The sequence below is a fragment of the Nerophis ophidion genome, linkage group LG14, assembly GCF_033978795.1.
Source record: "Nerophis ophidion isolate RoL-2023_Sa linkage group LG14, RoL_Noph_v1.0, whole genome shotgun sequence".
NCBI classification, from domain to species: domain Eukaryota; kingdom Metazoa; phylum Chordata; class Actinopteri; order Syngnathiformes; family Syngnathidae; genus Nerophis; species Nerophis ophidion.
Genome location: NC_084624.1, coordinates 6,002,776 through 6,023,280, shown reverse-complemented (window position 1 = coordinate 6,023,280; position 20,505 = coordinate 6,002,776). Strand labels below are relative to the sequence as shown.

Here is a 20,505-nt window from a genome sequence, read left to right as displayed (position 1 = left end):
TTACAGTGTCGCGGGGGATGCGTAAGGCGGGGCATAATTAAGTGTCAGCGAAAACTAGCAGGGGGAGGCAATCTGACTTATGTCCATCTCCTGTAATGTAATAAAGCTCCTCTATGGTATATTTTTCAGTCTCATCACAATTAAAGACTTGCTGCTAAATTGGACACGTTTCCAGTGAGTGTTGGACTCCGCCAAGGCTGCCCTTTGTCCCCGACCATAACTATTATGGACAGCGGAAGCGGGAATCGAACCTGCAACCCTCAAGTTGCTGGCACGGCCACTCTACCAACCGAGCTATGCCGCCCCTTTTTACCTCTGTTATTGCCAACAAAGGTGATATTACAAAGTATTGAGTTGAATTTTTGTTATTGAGCAAATATTTATTTTTCACCATAATTTACAACTAAATTCCTTCAATGTGAATTCCTGGATTTTTTTTTTCCACATTCTGTCTCTCACAGATGAAGAAAATGACAGACCTCTGTCATCATTTTAAGTGGGAGAACTTGCACAATCCGTGGCTGACTAAATACTTTTTTGGCCCCACTCTACACAGCCGGGCCCCCGGCTCTTTCAACATTTTGGGTTGCCGACCCCTGCTCAAGACAGAAAGCTTTTAGTTACCAAAGAAACAATCTCATGCACTTTCCAAGATGCCAAATCACGGAAATGCGACATCCGATGTGAGTAAAGTTCGAGTACGAGTAAGCAGTGCGTTTTAAAAAAGTGTCCACTTCGGTAACAAAGAAGGCTCTTTTTCTGTCATATTTTTTTCCTGCTGGTAGTGAGTGCATGTGTGGGAATGTTTGGACAGAAAAGTAGAGGCAAAACTCTCACACTCGCAATCTGTTCGGCGGCATTCAAGCCTGCGCCACGGATATTTCCTGACAGGAAGGGTAACAAATTCACATTCTCTCTCTCTCTCTCTCTCTCTCTCTCTCTCTCTCTCCTTTGCTGCCTTCCTCCCTGTTGTTTGCTTATCTGGAGAGAAAAAAAAATGCTACACGCCATTGTGAGCCACCGACACTTTTACTATAGTGTGCTAGAAAAGTCCATGCAGTCGTTTAAAATTTTATCTACCGTTTTTTTCGGATTGTGAATCGCTCAAGCCGAAAATGTAGAATAGAGAAGGAAAAAAAAATGGATGTAAATATAAACAGAATACAATGTTTTGCAAATCCTTTTCAACCCATATTCAGTTGAATATGCTACAAAGACAACATTTTCTTGCAAATAATAATTAACTTTAGAATTTGATGCCAGCAACACGTGACAAACAAGCTAGGAAAGGTGGCAATAAATACTTATAAAGTTGAGGAATGCTCATCAAACACTTATTTGGAACATCCCCCAGGTGTGCAGGCTAATTGGGAACAGGTGGGTGCCATGATTGGGTATAAAAACAGCTTCCCCAAAAAATGCACATGAAAGGATGGGGCGAGGTACACCCCTTTGTCCACAACTGTGTGAGCAAATAGTCAAACGATTTAAGAACAACGTTTCTCAAAGTGCAATTGCAAGAAATTCAGGGATTTCAACATCTACGCTCCATAATATCATCGAAAGGTTCAGAGAATCTGGAGAAATCACTCCACGTAAGCGGCATGGCCGGAAACCAACATTAAATGACCGTGACTTTCGATCCTTCAGACGGCACTGGATCAAAAACCGACATTATCTCTAAAGGATATCACCACATCGGCTCAGGAACACTTCAGAAAACCACTGTCACTAAATACAGTTCATCGCTACATCAGTAAGTGCAAGTTAAAGCTCTACTATGCACAGCGAAAGCCATTTATCAACAACATCCAGAAAAGCCGCCGGCTTCTCTGGGCCCGAGATCATCTAAGATGAACTGATGCAAAGTAGAAAAGTGTTCTGTGGTCTGACGAGTTCACATTTCAAATTGTTTTTGGAAATATTTGACATCATGTCATCCGGACCAAAGGGGAAGCGAACCATCCAGACTGTTATCGACGCAAAGTTCAAAAGCCAGCATGTGTGATGGTATGGGGGTGCATTAGTGCCCAAGGCATGTGTAACTTACACATCTGTGAAGGCACCATTAATGCTGAAAGGTACATACAGGTTTTGGAACAACATATGCTCCGTCTTTTTCCATGGACGCCCCTGCTTATTTCAGCAAGACAACGCCAAGCCACATTCAGCGCGTGTTACAACAGCGTGGCTTTATAAAAAAAAGAGTGTGGGTACTTTCCTGGCCCGCCTGCAGTCCAGACCTGTCTCCCATGGAAAATGTGTGGTGCATTATGAAGCGTAAAATACGACAGCGGAGACTGTTGAACGACTGAAGCTCTACATAAAACTCTACTCCGCTGTCCCTCGAGTCTCTGGTGGAGAGGGTGGGCAGGATTGTCCATGATGGCCAGCAGTTTGTCCAGTGTCCTCCTGTCCTTCACCGACTCAAACGCCTCCAACTCCGTGACAATATTTTTGCCGGCTTTCCGAATCAGTTTGTCAAATCCGCTTACAGGCCACAACAGACTGATAAAATATCTCCAACAGCTTGCTGCACACATTAAAGGACCTAAGCTTCTTCAGAAAAAGAGTATGCTCATGTTCTTCTTGTAAACAGCTTTGCAGTTGTCCTTCCAGTCCAGTCTGCTGTTCAAGTGGACTCCCAGGTACGTGTACTGCCCCACTACTGCCACTTACCTGCCCTGGATTTTGATAGAGTATGTCCTTCGTTCTGTGTTTTTTTCATACGGTGTTGATCTGGAAATTGTTGCTTTGGCGTTTTGTGGGTGTGGCACTGAACGGAGATGTTGACATGCAGTTTCAAGCACTCTTCATTCTCTAGCGGGTGACTTTCCAAATGATGCTACAAATGAGCAATTTGAAATGTGGGCTCGTCAGACCACAGAACACTTTTCCTCTTTGCTTCAGTCCATCTTAGATGATCTCGGGGCCCAGAGAAGCCGGCGGCGTTTCTGGATGTTGTTGATAAATGGCGTTCGCTTTGCATAGTAGAGCTCTAACTTGCACTTACTGATGTAGCGACGAACTGTATTTAGTGACAGTGCTTTTCTGAACCCATGTGGTGATATCCTTTAGAGAGTGATGTGGGTTTTTGACACAGTGCCGTCTGAGGGATTGAAAGTCACGGTCATTCAATGTTGGTTTCCGGCCGTGCCGTTTACGTGGAGTGATTTCTCTAGATTCTCTGAACCTTTTGATGATATTATGGAGCGTAGATGTTGAAATACCGAAATTTCTCGCAATTGCACTTTGAGAAACGTTGTTCTTAAACCGTTTGACTATTTGCTCACGCAGTTGTGGACAAAGGGGTGTACCTCGCCCCATCCTTTCTTGTGCAATTTTTGGGGAAGCTGTTTTTATACTCAATCATGGCACCCACCTGTTCCCAATTAGCATGCACACCTGTGGGATGTTCCACATAAGTGTTGGATGAGCATCCCTCAACTTTACCGGTATTTTTTGCCACCTTTCCCAACTTCTTTGTCACGTGTTGCTGGCATCAAATTCTAAAGTTAATGATTATCTGCACAAAAAAAAAATGTTTATCAGTTTGAACTTAAAATATGTTGTCTTTGTAGCATATTCAACTGAATATGGGTTGAAAAGGGTTTGAAAATTATTGTATTATTTATATTTTTATATTTGCATCCAACACATTTTCCCAACTCATATGGAAACGGGGTTTGTAGAAGCCATTAATGGAAATCATACGCTAGTTGAGGTAAATATGCATATTTTACTACTTAGAGTACACCATCTATCTAAAAGTGATCTATGCAGCCCATTAGTGCTTTTTAATCCTCAAAAATGTTGATGTGGTGTCGGAGGTACCTTGTGCTGTCGGAGGAGACCGAGTCTGAGTGCACACGCTCCCTGGGCAGGTTCTTGGGCAGGCGGCGCACAAACTGGTAGTAGCACTTGCCTGGCTCGTACAGCTTGGCGCTGTCGCTCAGGGCCTGGTGGTGAGCGGGCAGCGCCGCCGTCTGAGCCTGTTGCATCTGGAACCAGTTCACTGTCACCTAAGAGGGAATTTACTGAATGTTAAAACCATTTAAAAATGTCAATTAAAACTTCTGCTTGAGCTCTGTTATCGCTGTAAATGACCGGCTTCCTGCAGGCCGTGCAAGTGTACTTAATGCACTGCAAAAACTGAAATCTAAGTAAGATTAAATATCTCAAATAAAGGTGATATTTGCTTCGTTTCTGTCTGATAAGATGATTCTTCTCACTAAGCAAATTTTATGTTAGAGTGTTTTACTTGTTTTAAGGGTTTTGGTCCTAAATGATCTCAGTTAGATATTATGGCTTGTTGCTGAGATTTGATGACCTATATCAGGGGTGCCCACACTTTTTCTGCAGGCGAGCTACTTTTCAATCGACCAACTCGAGGGGATCTACCTCATTTATGTATATCATTTATATTTATTTATTTATGAAAGAGACATTTTTGTAAACAAGTTAAATGTGTTTAATGATAATACAAGCATGTGTAACACATATAGATGTCTTTCTTTCACAAAGACAAGAATATAAGTTGGTGTATTACCTGATTCTGATGACTTGCATTGATTGGAATCAGACAGTAATGATGATAACGCCCACATTTTCAAATGGAGGAGAAAAAAAGTTGTCCTTTCTGTACAATACCACATGAAAGTGGTTGGTTTTTGGCATCTAATTCATCCAGCTTCCATACACTTTACAAGAAAAACATTGGCGGCAAATTCCGTAGCTTGCTTGATTGACATTCACGGCACCCGAGGGTCTTGTGAGATGATCCTGGCTGCTGCCAGTTCATTATTATGAAAAAATGACAGAGAGGAAGGCGAGAAACACTTTTTATTTCAACAGACTTTCGCGCCGTCCCTTCCGTCAAAACTTTAAAGGCCGACTGCACATTTCCTATCTTCACAATAAAAGCCCTGCTTCATGCTGCCTGCGCTAACAAAATAAGAGTCTCGGAAAGCTGGCGTGCACAAGTGATGTGCACGCCAGCTTTCTGAGGGATCGCTTGTGCACGCCAGCTTTCCCAGACTCTGTATTTAGTTAGCGCAGGCAGCATGAAGCAGGGCTTTTATTGTGAAGATAGGAAATGTGCAGTCGGCCTTTAGAGTTTTGACGGAAGGTACGGCGCGAGAGTCTGTTGAAATAAAAAGTGTTTCTCGCCTTCCTCTCGGTCATATTTTCATAATAATGATCTTGCAGCAGCCAGCGTCATCTCACAAGACCCTCCGGTACCGTGAATGTCATTTAAGTGACGTCTTGGTGAAGATTGATGATCACTCATTTTTAGGTCTATTTTTTTGAAAAGCCTGGCTGGAGATGGACTGACACACCCCCCGCGGTCGACTGGTAGCTCGCCATCGACGTAATGGGCACCCCTGAACTATACTGAGTAAAACATGCTTAAAACTAGAATATTAACTGTTGCAACACTCACAAGTATAAAACTACTTTTTTAAAGTAATCATTTTTTACTTCAAGCATGAAAAAAAAAATCATGTGGCCGAGCACATATCATTAAGTCAAGATAATGGCACTAGCATTTACTTCATTTAAGAATATTTTTCAACATATCGAGCAAAAACTTCTATTTTGGGGTTCTTTGAAGTAAGTAGCTTTGCATCAGTTGATATTCTAGTTTTAAGCCTGTTTTACTCAATTTAGGTCATAAAATCTCAGCTACAAGCTGTAATATCTTACTGAGGTCATATAGAACCAAAACCCTTAAAACAAGTAAAACACTAACTCAAAATCTCATTAGTGAGAAGAATTATCTAAACAGAAAGAAAATAAGCAAATATCACCTTTATTTGCTTATTTTCTTTCTGTTTAGATAATTTTGCAGAGTAAGAGTTGGTTAATATCGGAATATCGGCAAAAAAGCCGTTATCGGACATCTCTACTTGTATTAATCGACCTCATATTGACCTCTGATATACACTTTTCCTGCTAATGGGGCGGCATGGCTCGGTTGGTAGAGTGGCCGTGTCAGCAACTTGAGGGTTGCAGGTTCAATTCCCGCTTGTGCCATCCTAGTTACTGCCGCTGTGTCCTTGGGCAAGACACTTTACCCACCTGCTCCCAGTGCCACCCACACTGGTTTAAATGTAACTTAGATATTGGGTTTCACTATGTAAAGCGCTTTGAGTCACTTGAGAAAAGCGCTATATAAATATGATTCAATTCACTTCACTTCACAATGTCTGCAACTCTTTCTTACATAACATCCATCCATTTTCTACCATTTATTCCCTTTGGGGTCGCTTGTGTGTATCCTATCTGCAACCGGGCGGAAGGCGGGTGTGGAGAGGCGGAGCAGACGCTCCGACAGAGAGGCAGGGCACGCCGTAGCCCGGCCCAAGATGGCGGAGAGGAGGCGGGGACGATGATCGAGCGGAGAGGCGGGGCGAGATCAGGTGCGTGACTTATCTCCTCACACGGTATAAAAGGGGAGAAGGAGGAGAGATCGGGGCAGAAGGAGCAGAGTCCGCAGCAGCGATCGAAGAGCAACAGAGAGCGAGCCATAGACGAGGACAACGATGGCGGCTAAAAAAGCGGACCGTGAGCGAGCAGTGGTTAGGAAAGCTAAAAAGCCATCCCTCCTGAGACAAAGATTTATTGCAAAATAAAAGAAGTCAAACGGGCTCAAAAGCCCTGTCCTACCTGGGTGTGCCATTGAACCCGCATGACGACTGGAAGTAACTGTCACTGCGGGGTGCACCCTGGACAAGTCGCCACCTCATTGCAGGGCCAACACAGATAGACAACATTCACACACTAGGGACCATTTAGTGTTGCCAATCAACCTATCCCCAGGTGCATGTCTTTGGAGGTGGGAGGATTTATTTTATTACATGTAAATAGTGGCCTGCCTGCGTATTCTTCCAGAATAAACAAAGTGGTGGTTTTATTTTAAGAAGAAACTGTGCTCACCGCCTTGAGCGTGAGGTCGCACTGGAAGACGGTCTCTCTGATCTGAGTGAGGATGGTGCCTTTGATGTTGTCCAGGTCCATCCTCCTGACGTCCGTGTCAGCCACGCAGCTCTGGTATTGTTCCTGCGCCTCCTCCGCCTACGCGGCGACACAAGCACACAAAGACAAGGGGCGGTCAGAAAAAAAAAAAGGCGACAATCAGTTACTCTTTCCTGTTCTCCGTCTACCTTCTGCAGGGCCTCCTCTTCCAGCTTCCTCTTCTTCTCCAGCTGCTTGTTGCCGATGAAGGTCTGCTGTTCCTCCAGGGAGCGGCTGGCAGACAAATGGGCCTTCTGGTACTCTTCTCTCCTCTGGGCTTTAAGCGCCCGAGCCTTTCGCAAGCTGGCGTCCGCCTCGTGCTACAACAGACGTGCTAATTAGCCACTGATCATGCAAACAATAATCCAGGACTTGTGACAGTTTATACAGCTAAAATGTAAAACAGTACCTTAATTAACCCCACTGTGGACTGGACTCTCACTGTTATACTAGATCCACTATGGACTAGACTCTCACATTATTATGTTAGATCCACTATGAACTGGACTCTCACACTATTATGTTAGATCCACTATGGACTGGACTCTCACTATTATGTTAGATCCACTATGGACTGAAATCTCACACTATTATGTTAGATCCACTATGGACTAGACTCTCTCACTGTTATGTTAGATTCACTATGGACTGGACTCTCACTGTTATGCTAGATCCACTATGGACTGGAATCTCACACTATTATGTTAGATCCACTATGGACTAGACTCTCACTGTTATGTTAAATCCACTATAAACTGGACACTTACAATATTATGTTAGATCCACTATGGACTGGACTCTCACTATTATGTTAGATCCACTATGGACTGGACTCTCACACTATTTTGTTAGATCCACTATGGACTGGACTCTCACTGTTATGCTAGATCCACTATGGACTGGAATCTCACACTATTATGTTAGATCCATTATGGACTAGACTCTCACTGTTATGTTAAATCCACTATAAACTGGACACTCACAATATTATGTTAGATCCACTATGGACTGGACTCTCACTATTATGTTAGATCCACTATGGACTGGACACTCACAATATTATGTTAGATCCACTATGGACTGGACTCTCACTATTATGTTAGATCCACTATGGACTGGACTCTCACTATTATGTTAGATCCACTATGGACTGGACTCTCACTATTATGTTAGATCCACTGTGGACTGGACTCTCACTGTTATACTAGATCCACTATGGACAGGACTCTGCCAATATTATGTTGGATCCACTATGGACTGGACTCTCCCAATATTATGTTAGATCCACTATGGACTGGACTCTCACTGTTATGCTAGATCCACTATGGACTAGACTCTCACTGTTATATTAGATCCACTATGGACTGGACTCTAATACTATTATGTTAGATCCACTATGGACTGGACTCTCACACTATTATGTTAGATCCACTATGGACTGGACTCTCACTATTATGTTAGATCCACTATGGACTGGACTCTCACACTATTATGTTAGATCCACTATGGACTGGACTCTCACAATATTATGTTAGATCCACTATGGACTAGACTCTCATTGTTATGTTGGATCCACTATGGACTGGACTCTCTCACTATTATGTTAGATCCACTATGGACTGGACTCTCACTATTATGTTAGATCCACTATGGACTGGACTCTCACACTATGATGTTAGATCCACTTCAGACTGGACTCTCACTATTATGTTAGATCCACTATGGACTGGACTCTCACTATTATGTTAGATCCACTATGGACTGGACTCTCACTATTATGTTAGATCCACTATGGACTGGACTTTCACAATATTATGCTAGACCCACTCGACGTCCATTGCATCCGGTCTCCCCTACATGGGGGACGGGGGGACGGGGGGGGGGTCACCCACATCTGCGGTCCACTCCAAGGTTTCTCATAGTCATTCACATTGACATCCCACTGGGTTGTGAGTTTTTCCTTGCCCTGATGTGGGATCTGAACCGAGGATGACGTTGTGGCTTGTGCAGCCCTTTGAGACACTTGTGATTTAGGGCTACTTAAGTAAACATTGATTGATTGATTGATTATTTTTTTAACATTTTGTTGAATTCCACATAAAATATGAAGACAGACAATTGACTGCTGATCCAATATATAATTTTTGGGTTTTGAGATTTAGGGCTATATAAATAAACATTGACTGATTGATTGATGGATGGATGGATGGGTGGATGGATGGATGGATTGATCGATTGATTGATTGATTGATTGATTGATTGATTGATTGATTAGGTGAAAGTCTAATGCCGTTTATTTCTATTTGTGAATCCACATTCTCTATCCCACCTGACCTTTATTTATTTACCATTTTCTTCTGCTCCTTCTGCCACTGCTCCTTGAGATCTTTCCTCAGCTTGTCCAGTTCATTCTTCCGGACCATGAGAGGCTAAAAAAAAAAAGGGGGGGGGGATAGAAGGGTAGAATTGTATTTATTTGTTGTGTTACAAAATGTAATATTTTTCCAGACTATTTCAAAAACTGACAAAAGACAAACAAGTAAGTATGAAGTTTTCCAGACCAAAACATTTTATTCTCCATCCATCCATTTTCTACCGCACACCCTTTGGGGGCGCGGGGGATGCTGGATGCTTTACGTCAAGGGTCCCCAAACTTTTTGACCCCGGGACCAAATTGTACGATTCGATTCAATATCGATTCTTGGGGCCGCGATTCGATTACATATCGATTTTTTCGATTCAACTCGATTCTCGATTCAAAAACGATATTATTCCGATTCAAAAGGATTATTTATTCATTCAATACATAGGATTTCAGCTGACATGCTAGCAGAATAGTAGATTTAAAAAAAAAAAAGCTTTTATAATTGTAAAGGACAATGTTTTATCAACTGATTGCAATAATGTAAATTTGTTTTAACTATTAAACGAACCATGGACATTTTGGATGCCCAAAATGTCCGAAACGCGCCCAGCAAAGTCCCACGGGAAGGCGGGGAGAAAAGTCGGTAAAATGTTCAAAAATCCCACCCAGGTTCGAGCACTCGAACCCGGATGGGACTCGAACCTGGGTAGGTATTAGGGCTGCGAATCTTTGGGTGTCCCACGATTCGATTCAATATCAATTCTTGGGATCACGATTGGATTTAAAATCGATTTATTTTTTCAATTCAACACGATTCTAGATTGAAAAACGATTTTTTTCTCGTTTCAAAAGGATTCTGTATTCATTCAATTCATAGGATTTCAGCAGGATCTACCCCAGTCTGCTGTGTATTTAAAGTATAAAAGACAATGTTTTATCAACTGATTGCAATAATGTAAATTTGTTTTAACTATTAAACGAACCAAAAATATGACTTATTTTATCTTTGTGAAAACATTGGACACAGTGTGTTGTAAGCCACTGTGACACTATTGTTCTTTTTTATTATTTTTACAAATGTCTAATGATAATGTCAATGAGGGATTTTTAATCACTGCTATGCTGAAATTATAACTAATATTGATACTGTTGTTGATAATATTCATTTTGGTTTGTTCTGTGTGGTGTTTGTGTCTCCTCTCAATTGCTCTGTTTATTGCAGTTCTGAGTGTCGCTGGGTCAGGTTCGGTTTTGGAATCGGATTGCATTGTTATGGTATTGCTGAGTAGTGTTTTGTTGGATTGATAAATTAAAAAATGAGAATCGATTCTGAATCGCACAACGTGAGAATCGCGATTTTTTTCCCCCCACACCCCTATTGTATATGATATCATGTCATCGATTGGAAAATGCATTTTTAGACAATGTGACTTGCCTGAGCGGCTAGGAGACTCTGAGAGTAACAAGCAACTAGCGTTAGAAAATAGATTAGAAAGGACAGATTAAAAAAAAAAAAAAAAATTACAACGGCGGGGGGAACTCTAAAAGTAAAGCCGCTGGGCTTCCCTGCTTAGGCTGCTGCCCCCGCGACCCGACCTCGGATAAGCGGAAGAAGATGAATGAATGGATGGAAAACTTACAATTTTTATTTTTTATTTTTTTTTAACTTGGGACTTCCTGTGGTCCAGATCTCGAACGCTGGCGGGCCGGATCTGGCCCGCGGGCATTAGTCGCTTAATGTGGACCCCGACTCTAAACCAGTTGAAAAACTTATTGGGCTGTTACCATTTAGTGGTAAATTGTGCGGAATATGTACTGTACTGTGCAATCTACTAATAAAAGTTTCTGTCAATTAATCACTTAGGAGACTGTCTCAGCTGCATTCGGGCGGAAGGCGGGGTACAGCCTGGACAAGTCGCAAAAACGGATCCCCTCAACGCCTTGACTGCGCCTAGAAATTCTGTCCATAATAGTTATGACCAGAATCGGAGACAAAGGGCAGCCTTGACGGAGTCCGACACTCACTGGAAACGTGTCCGACTTTACATCAAGTCTTTAATTGTGATGAGACTGAAAAATATACCATAGAGGAGTTTTATTACATTACAGGAGATGGACATAAGCCAGATTGCCTCCCCCTGCTAGTTTTCGCTGACACTTAATTATGCCCCGCCTTCCGCATCCCCCGCGACACTGTAAGGGACAAGCGGTAGAAAATGGATGGATGCACCAATTCAGTTTAAGGTTGCGCCTGGCTGAAGTTGGTATATTATATCAATAATATTCAAATAGCTACATAAGACAGACATTTAAAGGCCTACTGGGCTCGGTTGGTAGAGTGGCCGTGCTAGCAACTTGAGGGTTGCAGGTTCGATCCCCGCTTCCGCCATTCCAGTCACTGCCGTTGTGTCCTTGGGCAAGGCACTTTACCCACCTGCTCCCAGTGCCACCCACACTGGTCTAAATGTAACTTAGATATTGGGTTTCACTCTGTAAAGCGCTTTGAGTCACTAGAGAAAAGCGCTATATAAATATAATTCATTTCACTACTGAAAGCCACTACTAGCGACCACGCAGTCTGATAGTTTATACATCAATGATGAAATATTAACATTGCAACACATGCCAATACGGCCTTTTTAGTTTACTAAATTGCAATTTTACATTTCCCGCGGAGTTTCTTGTTGAAAACGTCGCGGAATGATGACGCGTGTTTGTGACATCTCGGGTTGTAGCGGACATATTAGCCCAGCACCACACACGGCTAAAAGTCGTCTCTTTTCATCGAATAATTACAGAGTAATTTGGACATCTGTGTTGCTGAATCTTTTGCAATTTGTTCAATTAATAATGGAGACGTCAAAGAAGAATGCTGTTGCTGGAAAGCATTGGATTGCAGCTGCCTTGAGCAACCGAAACACAGCCGGTGTTTGTTTGTTGTGAAGCGGTCAAGCGAAAATGTTTCTCTACGTCAACCAGCAAGTTTTTGGATGGGAAAATTGTGATAGTAAGTCGGCTCGTACCGTAGACTTCAGCCTCCTTCAGCTCAAAAAGGCAGCTGTGATCTTGGCTTCTCAGCTTCTCTCAGACACACTGGCGTTCACCGCAGCCCTCCGACTTTAGTGAAGTGAAGTGTGAAGTGAATTATATTTATATAGCGCTTTTCTCAAGTGACTCAAAGCGCTTTACATAGTGACACCCAGTATCTAAGTTACATTTAAACCAGTGTGGGTGGCACTGGGAGCAGGTGGGTAAAGTGTCTTGCCCAAGGACACAACGGCAGTGACTAGGATGGCACAAGCGGGAATCGAACCTGCAACCCTCAAGTTGCTGACACGGCCGCTCTACCAACCGAGCTATGCCGCCCCACTTTAAAAGGTATGACTTTAGAATCTCAGTAAAAAACTATTAACACAATAAGCACAAAAGGGATTTTCCAGAATTTTCCTAGTAAATGTGTCTAATTACATCTGAAACGCTCCCACTGCCGCCACCCAGAGCCGTTGCTTTTTTATTATTATTTTTTTCTTAACATTGGCGTGGCGCAGTTGGTAGAGTGGCCGTGCCAGCAACCTGAGGGTTCCTGGTTCGATCCCCACCTTCTACCAACCAAGTCACGCCCGTCGCGTCCTGATGGGTCGTGGTTAGGGCCTTGCATGGCAGCTCCCGCCATTAGTGTGTGAATTTGTGTGTGTGAATGGGTGAATGTGGAATTAGAGTCAAAGCGCTTTGAGTACCTTGAAGGTAGAAAAGCGCTATACAAGTACAACCCATTTACCATTCTTCACTCTAACTTTCCTCATCCACGAATCTTTCATCCTCGCTCAAATTAATGGGGAAATCGTCGCTTTCTCGATCCGAATCGCTCTCGCTGCTGGTGGCCATGATTGTAAACAATGTTCAGATGGGAGGAGCTCCACAACCCGTGACGTCACGCGCACATCGTCTGCTACTTCCGGTACAGGCAAGGCTTTTTTATTAGCGACCAAAAGTTGCGAACTTTATCGTGGATGTTCTCTACTAAATCCTTTCAGCAAAAATATGGCAATATCGCGAAATGATCAAGTATGACACATAGAATGGACCCGTTTAAATAAAAAAATCTTATTTCAGTAGGCCTTTAAAGGGTGGTAGGTCACAATCACGGCATCCAAATGATGCCACAGACTGGAAAAACAAAACAAAAGAAAACAAAACAAGCATTATAATCGAGTCATATTGCGAGTACCTGCATGAATTTATTGGTCTGGAGGGCCAGGGCAGTTTGCATGAGCAGCTGGTTGTATTCGGTGTCATTTTTGAAGGCGGATATGTAGGTCTCGCTGAAGGGCATGTAGTGCTGCAAGGAGCGTGAATGCAAACGTTTCAGTTAGTCCCAAACTCGTTGCCGTGCATCAACTCATCAAGATATGGTGTGACAACAACCTGTTGGGTCGCCAGCGTCTTGGCCGACTCGGCTAATTTAGCGTAACTTTTGGCGTACTCGATATCTGGAAGAGAGGGAAAAAGGCAGATTAGTGTTAGGAGTCACTGTGAGACAACTCCGACATGCTATCTAAACTGCGTAATACACACTTTACGTGGTTATGTTACAAACTATGTTTCCATATGAGTTGGGAAATTGTGTTTGATGTAAATATAAACAGAATACAATGATTTGCAAATCCTTTTCAACCCATATTCAGTTGAATATGCTACAAAGACAACATATTTGATGTTCAAACTGATAAAATTTATTTTTTTGTTGTTGCAAATAATAATTAACTCAGAATTTCATGGCTGCAACATGTGCCAAAGTAGTTGGGAAAGGGCATGTTCACCACTGTGTTACATCACCTTTTCTTTTAACAACACTCAATAAACGTTTGGGAACTGAGGAAACTAATTGTTGAAGCTTTGAAAGTGGAATGCTTTCCCATTCTTGTTTTATGTAGAGCTTCAGTCCTTCAACAGTTCGGGGTCTCCGCTGTCCTATTTTACGCTTCATAATGCGCCACACATTTTCCATGGGAGATAGGTCTGGACTGCAGGCGGGCCAGGAAAGTACCCGCACTCTTTTTTTTACGAAGCAACGCTGTTGTAACATGTGTTGAATGTGGCTTGGCATTGTCTTGCTGAAATAAGCAGGGGCATCCATGAAAAAGATGACGCTTAGATGTTGTTCCAAAACCTGTATGTACCTTTCAGCATTAATGGTGCCTTCACAGATGTGTAAGTTACCCATGCCTTGGGCACTAATGCACCCCCATACCATCACAGATGCTGGCTTTTCAACTTTGCGTCGATCACAGTCTGGATGGTTCGCTTCCCCTTTGGTCCGGATGACACGATGTCGAATATTTCCAAAAACAGTTTGAAATGTGGACTCGTCAGACCACTGAACACTTTTCAGCTTTGTATCAGTCCATCTTAAGATGATCTCGGGCCCAGAGAAGCCGGCGGCGTTTCTGGATGTTGTTGATAAACGGCTTTCGCTTTGCATTGTAGAGCTTTAACTTGCACTTACAGATGTAGCGACAAACTATATTTAGTGACAGTGGTTTCCTGAAGTGTTGTTGAGCCCATGTGGTGATATCCTTTAGAGATTGATGTCGGTTTTTGATACAGGCATGGAAGGTCACGGTCATTCAATGTTGGTTTCCGGCCATGCCGCTTACGTGGAGTGATTTCTCCAGATTCTCTGAACCTTTTGATGATATTATGGAGCGTAGATGTTGAAATCCCTAAATTTCTTGCAATTGCACTTTGAGAAACGTTGTTCTTAAACTGTTTGACTATTTGCTCACGCAGTTGTGGACAAAGGGGTGTACCTCGCCCCATCCTTTCTTGTGAAAGACTGAGCATTTTTTGGGGGAAGCTGTTTGTAGGAGCCTAAATGCTGTTTGAGTTCATTTACATTTTACGGAAGGTGCTTTATGTTTATTCAGCCAAAAGGGGACTATTTATTTTATTTGCATGATAAGAAAATGGATATATTGAACGCTTAGAGTAATTATATAAAGCTCACTTTAGTTGTATTTATTACATTTGTCAAAAGGATTCGATGACGTAACTGTTTTAAGTGCATATATGTGTGGTAAGGTGGTTTTTGGACGCAAGGTGTTATGGGTAATTGCTGTCAGGTGCGGTGGAATCGAGCCACACAGTTTTTGAACCTCACTCATACTATTTCTAACTAGTACTGCAACAAACTCTCTTTATCTTGTCATTCATTTGTTCCCACGTCGTGACTTGTTTTATGTTTTGAATTATTAAGATGACAAGTAAACCATGCAAACGAAGAAGAACGTCCGGAGTTTTGTTGAATGGGGTAGTAGAAGAGCGTCAAGCTTAAGGCTACTTTAGGAATCCCTCCATCCATTCATTTTCTACCGCTTATTCCCTTTCGGCGCCTATCTCAGCTACAATCAGGCGGAAGGCGGGGTACACCCTGGACAAGTCGCCACCTCATCGCAAGGCCAACACAGATAGACAGACAACATTCACACACACATTCACACACTAGGGACCATTTAGTGTTGCCAATCAACCTATCCCCAGGTGCATGTCTTTGGAAGTGGGAGGGGCCTATCCCCAGGTGCATGTCTTTGGAGGTGGGAGGGGCCTATCCCCAGGTGCATGTCTTTGGAGGTGGGAGGAAGCCGGAGTACCCGGAGGGAACCCACGCAGTCACGGGGAGAACATGCAAACTCCACACAGAAAGATCCCGAGCCTGGATTTGAACCCAGGACTGCAGGAACTTCGTATTGTGAGGCAGACGCACTAACCCCTCTGCCACCGAGAAGCCTACTTTAGGAACCTACACTGTTTTTATACCCAATCATGGCACCCACCAGTTCCCAATCAGCCTGCACACCTGTGGGATGTTCGAAATAAGTGTTTGATGAGCATTCCTCAATTTTATCAGTATTTATTGCCACCTTTCCCAACTTCTTTGTCACGTATTGCTGGCATCAAATTCTAAAGTTAATGATTACTTGCACAAAAAAAATAAAAGTTTATCAGTTTGAACATCAAATATGTTGTCTTTGTAGCATATTCAACTAAATATGGGTTGAATGTCGATTCAGATGTCTAATAACACCTGAATCGTTCACACTGCCGTCGCCTGGAGCCGTTGCCTTTTCTTTTTTTTAGTGCTTCACTCTAACTTTCCTCATCCAGAAATCGTTCATCCTCGCTCATATTAATGGGGAACTTGTCGCTTTCTCTGTCCGAATTGCACTTGCTGCTGGTGGCCGTGATTGTAAACAATGTTCAGATGTGAGGAATATGGGTTGAAAAGGATTTGCAAATCCTTGTATTCCGTTTATATTTACATCTAACACAATTTCCCAACTCGTATAAAAACGGGGTTTGTACACACGACGCTGCACAGAAGGGTTGCACGTGCTTCTGCACGTAACCGTGGCGACCACCCGCCGAGGGGCCCTCACCCATGTTCAGCCTTTTTTCCATCCACGCCAGCAGGTCTTTGATGTACTTGGACCAGGCTTTGGCGTAGAGCAGCGCCGACTCCACCCCGCTGTCATGCTTCAGCAGGGTCAAGTCAACTTCTTTCTCCCGCGTCCGAGGCACATCTGGCTCTGGAAGTGAGAAAGAGGAGGCGTGAACGTTAAAAAAAAAAAATTGCACGAGACTGAGGTGCGGTGAACAAAAGCGAAAAGCATCGGACGCCGACAGACGCGGGCGGGCGAGGTAAAGGAAAACGGAGAAGAGAGGCTTAGTGACGTATAGTGAAGTGAATTATTTATATAGCGCTTTTCTCTAGTGGCTCAAAGCGCTTTACATAGTGAAACCCAATGTCTGAGTTACATTTAAACCAGTGTGGGTGGCACTGGGAGCAGGTGGGTAAAGTGTCTTGCCCAAGGACACAACGGCAGCGACGAGGATGGCGGAAGCGGGGATCGAACCTGGAACCCTCAACGGCCGCTCTACCAACCGAGCTACGCCGCCCAGGATGTAAAAAAAAGCTGCCGGTCAAACTTCTGCTCGGAGTCCATGTGTTTCCCATCCCATGCAGACCTGTTCCCAAAACAGGCCTTGGAATGTCAAACGTCTAGGGGGGGGCGGGGGGGAGCGGCCTGACGGAATGAGCAGCAGAAATAACAGAAGTGGAAGCAGAGGTTCTTAGGGCGGGTCTAACTCAGGCATGCCGAATTTGCGCAGCCATGTCCTGCACGGCAAAACTGAAATCTGAGTCGGATTAAATATCTCAAATAAGGCTGATATTTGCTTATTTTCTGTCTGAAAAGATCATTCTTCTCACTGAGCAGAGTTTATGTCAGAGCAGGGGTCTCGAACACGCGGCCCGCATGTTATTATGAAAATTTAATGTTGGTGCGGCCCGCAAATTTTATATGAATGACGCTTTACAGCGCCATACTTGTATACCCTCGAAATCGCATAAAGCAGGGGTGCAAACACTTTTTCTGCAGGCGAGCTACTTTTCAATTGACCAACTCGAGGGGATCTACCTCATTTATATATATCATTTATATTTATTTATTTATGAAAGAGACATTTTTGTAAACAAGTTAAATAGGTTTAATGATAATACAAGCATGTGTAACACATATAGATGTCTTTCTTTCACAAAGACAAGAATATAAGTTGGTGTATTACCTGATTCTGATGACTTGCATTGATTGGAATCAGACAGTAATGATGATAACGCCCACATTTTCAAATGGAGGAGGAAAAAAAGTTGTCCTTTCTGTACAATACCACATGAAAGTGGTTGGTTTTTGGCATCTAATTCATCCAGCTTCCATACACTTTACAAAAAAAACATTGGCGGCAAATCCCGTAGCTTGCTTGATTGACATTCACGGCACCCGAGGGTCTTGTGAGATGACGCTGGCTGCTGCCAGTTCATTATTATGAAAAAATGACAGAGAGGAAGGTGAGAAACACTTTTTATTTCAACAGACTTTCGCGCCGTCCCTTCCGTCAAAACTCTAAAGGCCGACTGCACATTTCCTATCTTCACAATAAAAGCCCTGCTTCAAGCTGCCTGCGCTAACAAAATAAGAGTCTCGGAAAGCTGGCGTGCACAAGTGATGTGCACGCCAGCTTTCTGAGGGATCGCTTGTGCACGCCAGTTTTCCGAGACTCTGTATTTAGTTAGCGCAGGCAGCATGAAGCAGGGCTTTTATTGTGAAGATAGGAAATGTGCAGTCGCCCTTTAGAGTTTTGACGGAAGGTACGGCGCGAGAGTCTGTTGAAATAAAAAGTGTTTCTCGCCTTCCTCTCGGTCATATTTTCATAATAATGATCTTGCAGCAGCCAGCGTCATCTCACAAGACCCTCCGGTACCGTGAATGTCATTTAAGTGACGTCTTGGTGAAGATTGATGATCACTAATTTTTAGGTCTATTTTTTTTAAAAGCCTGGCTGGAGATCGACTGACACACCCCCCGCGGTCGACTGGTAGCTCGCGATCGACGTAATGGGCACCCCTGGCATAAAGGGAAGAAGATTAAGAGCTATTCAGTAAGATTTAAGTTCCAAGCTATTGAATATGCTAAAAAGAACAGTAAACAGCTATGTTTTATTAATATACCGTAGCTGCGTGTGTCAAATATGAGTCATTAAATGACTCCCGCCTCCTGGTGGTAGAGGGCGCTAGTGATCCTTCTTGCGACTTGTTCTTTCCTAGGGCATTTACCGTGTGAACGGCGCAAAGTCGCGCGTGGAGAAGCTCTGGAAGGCGTTCGAAAACGGCGAAGACTTGGTGGAGCTGTCTGACCTCTCGCCCCACGACATCAGCAACGTCCTCAAGCTCTACCTGAGACAGGTCAGTTCTTGTTTGGACGTAGGAAACTCAATATATACATAACACCTGTAACCAGGTTCCATAATAGCACCGGTGCCAACGTAAACAGTGGTAACCAGACTGGAAATAGAAGCTACCGTATTTCCGGGTATATAGTATGCGCCTGACTAGAATTACTGCCGGGTCAAACTCGTTTCGCAAAATAATTAGCGCATGCTTAGCATTACTGCCGGCTCAGGATTAACGCCGGGTCAAACTCGTTTCGCAAAATATTATTTTTATTAGCGCATGTCTAGAATTTCCGCCGGGTCAAACTCGTCACGTCACGAGTGACACTTCACCTGTCATCATTTTCAAAATGGAGGAGGCTGATTTTAATCATTTGAAATCGCATAAAGGGAAGAAGATTAAGAGCTATTCAGTAGGATTTAAGTTCCAAGCTATTGAATATGATAAAAAGAACAGTAAGCAGCTATGTTTTATTAATATACCGTAGCTGCGTGTGTCAAATATGAGTCATTAAATGACTCCCGCCTCCTGGTGGTAGAGGGCGCTAGTGATCCTTCTTGCGACTACTCGGCTGCAGAAGAAGTGACAACAAGCAGCGATCCTTTATTTTTTCCTCTCGCTTGCACTTTTAACATGGAGGATTACATATCTAAAATAAGACAGTTTTCTAAACTGGACTTTCAATCGAAGCAGGAGGTAATAAAGGAAGATCTCCATCGAGACAGAGAGACTTTTAAAACTGAAGAAAGATAAGCAAGACTTCTATAAACAAGTTATCGATGCTTTTGATCAGAAGGAGCTGCGCATGGACTTCATTTATAAGTAAAGGTAAGACTGTAATAACGTTTCTTTTCATTAAATGTGCTTTTCATGATGGTATCCTTACATCACACTCAAATTTATAAGCGCAGGCCTAAATTTACCGCATGCCTTTGGTAAACGCCGGAGTGAGAAAAGGTTTTGAATTAATTACTAACCCGGCGGCAGTTCAAGGAAATACGGTAAGTCTGTTTTTTGTTTGAGGACAAAGATGACACAAACCTCCCCAATAGTTAGAACTACCACTGTTTAATATGTTTGTGTGTATGCGTCACTGGTTAGAGTATTTGGTGAACCTCGATTTGTTCTACTAATTTTCTGGGAGATTTTCCAATTTTCAATGCCCTTCCAGGGGTGGCCGTATAAACAACTTTAACACAGTTACAAATATACACCCCCGCCCCCCCCTATTGTAGCCCGGAAGAGTTAGGGCTGCATTGGATTATGGGTATTTGTTCTATAGTGTTTATGTTGTGTTACGGTGCGGATGTTCTCCCAAAATGTGTTTGTCATTCTT

At 43.1% G+C, this 20,505-nt stretch overlaps 1 protein-coding gene across 3 annotated transcripts in view; it reads right to left on the bottom strand.

Moving 5' to 3' along the window:
• LOC133568025 (rho GTPase-activating protein 29-like) overlaps nucleotides 1–20,505 on the bottom strand; it is a 142,198-nt gene that overhangs the window by 39,665 nt on the left and 82,028 nt on the right. For all 3 annotated transcript variants that reach the window (XM_061919716.1, XM_061919717.1, XM_061919718.1), the window contains 7 exons: nucleotides 16,819–16,968; nucleotides 13,808–13,872; nucleotides 13,611–13,721; nucleotides 9,366–9,446; nucleotides 7,167–7,337; nucleotides 6,940–7,077; nucleotides 3,835–4,022 (listed from right to left, as the gene is read on the bottom strand). In XM_061919716.1, the coding sequence (XP_061775700.1) occupies nucleotides 3,835–4,022; nucleotides 6,940–7,077; nucleotides 7,167–7,337; nucleotides 9,366–9,446; nucleotides 13,611–13,721; nucleotides 13,808–13,872; nucleotides 16,819–16,968 (904 nt within the window). The remainder of the gene's footprint in view (nucleotides 1–3,834; nucleotides 4,023–6,939; nucleotides 7,078–7,166; nucleotides 7,338–9,365; nucleotides 9,447–13,610; nucleotides 13,722–13,807; nucleotides 13,873–16,818; nucleotides 16,969–20,505) is intronic.